General features: G+C 53.9%; 1 protein-coding gene across 1 annotated transcript; it reads left to right on the top strand.

Moving 5' to 3' along the window:
- The first annotated feature begins 142 nt into the window (after nt 1-142).
- SYNPO2L (synaptopodin 2-like) lies at nt 143-3,461 on the top strand. Its single transcript, XM_009872048.1, has 2 exons — nt 143-155; nt 1,123-3,461. Exons 1-2 carry the CDS (start codon nt 143-145, stop codon nt 3,459-3,461), a joined length of 2,352 nt encoding a protein of 783 aa, XP_009870350.1.
- Nucleotides 3,462-3,668: the final 207 nt, after the last annotated feature.

Below are 3,668 nucleotides of genomic sequence, written 5' to 3'. Positions count from 1 at the left end.
CCCTTCAGCAAGACATAATTATTTACCTCTTTCTTGAGCATGTCAGGGATGGACAAGGTGCTACACATTGTTTTGTCAAATTAATAGATGCAGGCAGTGGATAGATGCTTCATCTGTGCTATCGTGCTGGGAAAATCAAGGCATGTCCATTCAAGGTATGTCCATTTCCTTAGGGCAGCCAGGTTCAGTTTTACTACTGAATTTTGTTCACCTCCTGCATTCCCTGCACTCAAGGCAGAGAACACAATGTTCCTCTCTGAGGCTTTACTGATCACTGGGCTGGCAGAGCAGGTGGAAGATGATTATCCCACACTTTCATGCCAGTGTCCCAACAGGTGTTGGCTTTTCCAAGCAAGTCTAAGTGGATTCCTTCCGGCCTGGCTAATCAGTTGCAAGGATCTGGGATTCTTGCTCAGGGCTCCTCTTCCTTGCTGGGCGTGGGGCACAAGCAAAGAACTACAGCAAGGGTGAAAACATGCCTCCTGCTGTTGCAGGGCTGTTGCAGAGAGCAGTGAACAGCCCTACAGACAGTGCTGCTGCAAGATACTCCGACTCATAGCTGGCACAGCAGCGCCCAGAGCAGGAGCAGCTCTCCCACTGCACACATGCATGGGTGCTAACCGTAACTGCGGCTGCTTCCCAGGCTCTCAGGGCCAGAGTGATATTTGCTGCTGGGAATCCTCCAAATAGTAGGAGAGAAGTCTACAAAAAACAGGGCTCCACCTTCAGGGTGGTAAGCAAATGGTAAAAATTCCCAGGAGCAAGGGCATATATGGTAAACCCACAGTGAGATACAGCCTAGAAATCTTGGCCACATGCTGCAGAAAGAGGAAATCCCAGGTCTGACCAGGAAACAGAGACCGGCTGTCAGAATGGGGAGAATTCCCTCCCTACACCTGCATGGGCTTCTATTGTATTTGCAGGGAAAGAGAAAACTGCACCTGAGTTTCTACCAGCAGTTCCTAAAGACACTATCAGCAAAGGCAGGAAAGAAAGAGAAGGGCAGGGGGCAACAGTGTGAGCTTGTATGGGCACTGGAATACTGATAGTCATATCACTGCCCACCTCTGACCACCCAGCCTTTTGCTGAGCTCTGAGCTTGCCTCTTTTTGTCTCTTGCAGAGCTCCACCGCCACGAGAGCATCCAAGAGAAGAACGTGAAAGAAGCCAAAACAAAGTGCAGAACCATTGCATCCCTGCTGACAGATGCACCCAACCCCCACTCCAAGGGGGTGCTGATGTTCAAGAAGCGCAGGCAGAGGGCTAAGAAGTACACATTGGTAAGCTTTGGGAGTGTTGATGAAGACCGCTCCTACGAGGAGGAAGACGGAGTTTTTCCAACTAGTGAGTCTGAATTTGATGAGGAAGGTTTCTCTGATGCCCGAAGCCTAACTAATCACTCAGACTGGGACAACTCTTACCTGGACATTGAAAAATCCAAGTCTGACTCTGAACAGAAAGAAGAGAAGCAAACAGGTTTGACTGAGACCTCTGGTAAAGGAGCACGATTATTTGAGCAGCAGAGGGAACGCGCTGGGAAGTACACAGTCGAGAAAGCCCCGGTGCAGAAGAGCCCCCAGCTTAGCCCAGCTGCCCAAACACAGCAGGGCACGGTGAACGGAGATATGCCTGTCCCACAGAAGGCAGAGAGTGTGCCCCTCAGCACCCACCTGGAAGGTGAGCAAGTGCCCAGCAAGCAGCCGGCCACCCTCCCCACTCAGGTCCTGGCTCCCTCTAGCCCCATTTTCTACCCACCTCCTCCAAGCACTCCCGACCCCTTCTCTGCCAGCTCAACAAGCATGTTCAACAGGTCTGCACGGCCCTTTACTCCTGGCTTGTCTGGCCAACGCCCAGCAACATCCTCTGTCATCTTTAGGCCATCTGCACCCAAAAAATCTAGTGAAAGTCTGAGTGGGCAAAGCACAGTGGTTCCCCCTTTCTCACCTCTGGCTCCAGGAACACCTACCAGCGCACCAGTGCCAACACACCGCGGTCCAGTCAGCTCCTCCACATCTCTGTATATTCCTGCACCAGGAAGGCCGACACCAGCACTGGAGTCACAGCCAAGAGGCGAAGGAAGTGCTCCAGAGACTAAGCCTTCTGCCAACGCTGCCCGTACATCCACTACCTCTATCTTTCTGTCAGCTCCCTCAAAGCCAGGAGGAGACGTGGCCTCCACAGCATCCCAGCCACGAGTCCCTGGAACAGCCTCTTCTTCTTTGTATATTAGTCCAGCACCATCACAGCACATGACAAGCAGTTCCCCCGTGCCAAAGCAGCCTTCTCCTGCTGTCTCACCAGCAGTGCCGCGACCTCCCTCTGAGCCTTTAACCTCCAGGGAGCAGAGAATTGCTGTGCCAGCTCCCCGCACAGGCATCCTGCAGGAGGCTCGCCGACGGGGCAACAAGAAACCCATGTTCAGTAAGATTGAGGAGAAGAAGAAGAATTCACCCAACCCGGAGCTCCTGTCTCTGGTGCAGAACCTGGATGAGAAGCCGAAAGGTGACCACCCTGGGGCAGGCTTTGAGTCTGGGCCTGAGGAGGACTTCCTCAGCCTGGGAGCTGAGGCCTGCAACTTCATGCAGTCCTCTGGCCGCAAATTCAAGACCCCCCCTCCAGTGGCTCCTAAGCCTCAGCAGCAAGATGCTGGACTGGTAAATGGGGCTCAGGACATGCCTCAGCTTAAAGGCAAGGGGGCAGAGCTCTTTGCCAAACGCCAGAGCCGCATGGACAAATTTGTGGTGCAGACAACACCGAAGCTGGAGTCCAAGCCCAGGACCCCTTCTCCTTCCCCTTCTCTACCCTCGTCCTGGAAATATTCACCCAACATCCGGGCTCCCCCTCCAATAGCTTACAACCCGATGCATTCTCCTTTCTATCCCCTGGCAGCCACCAAATCTCAGGCTAGCAAAGCAGAGAGCAAAGTGAAAAAGGCACCCGGCCAGAAATCAGGGATCAAGGTCATTGATTTGATGCGCCACCAGCCCTATCAATTAAAGTCAGCCATGTTCTGTTTTGGGGATCCCCCAAGTTCCAGCATTCAGGAGTCTCCTGGCCAGCCAGCGCTTCAGGCTAGCTTGTCCTTCACAGCAGCCAAGCAGGTCCCTGTGAAAACGACCAAGACCCAGGAGATTCGCCGCTTCTCCACTCCAGCTCCCATGCCGGCCTCAAGCAGCCTGGCACCCACCGTGCTTATGCCCCGCTCGGCCACCACGTTGGATGAGCCAGTGTGGAGAACAGAAATGGCCTCTTCTGCCCCTGCTACACCAGCACCCTTCCAGGTGGAGCTCAGCCAGTCCCCTAAACCATACCAGAGCTCTCCAGAGCCTGGTCAGGCAGGCCAGGCACCCTCTCCAAATCCAGTCTCAGGCTCTCGGTTCCAGGTGGCCAGGCCCAAATTCTCAGCAGCGAGAACTGGGATGCAGGCCAATGTGTGGAGGCCGAGCTTTGGGCACCACTGAGGCAGGCACCCCTCCCATCCCATCTGTGGCCCTGCAGAAATAGTGCTCATTTTGTCTTTCGTGTCAGCTCGGTACATTGGGATGAGTGACACAAAAAGAAGAAAAGAGAAAAAAAATTACTCCTCTTCTGCACCACCCTCTCCCCTAGCCTCCCCTTGGTCTCACTTGGGCAGCTTCATGGCAAGGCTTACTGGCTGTGGCTACAGC

Source organism: Apaloderma vittatum, unplaced genomic scaffold (assembly GCF_000703405.1).
Source record: "Apaloderma vittatum isolate BGI_N311 unplaced genomic scaffold, ASM70340v1 scaffold36140, whole genome shotgun sequence".
In the NCBI taxonomy this organism is placed as follows: Eukaryota; Metazoa; Chordata; class Aves; order Trogoniformes; family Trogonidae; genus Apaloderma; species Apaloderma vittatum.
Note: the sequence above shows the minus strand (reverse complement) of the source record. Positions and strands in the feature narration are given on the sequence as shown.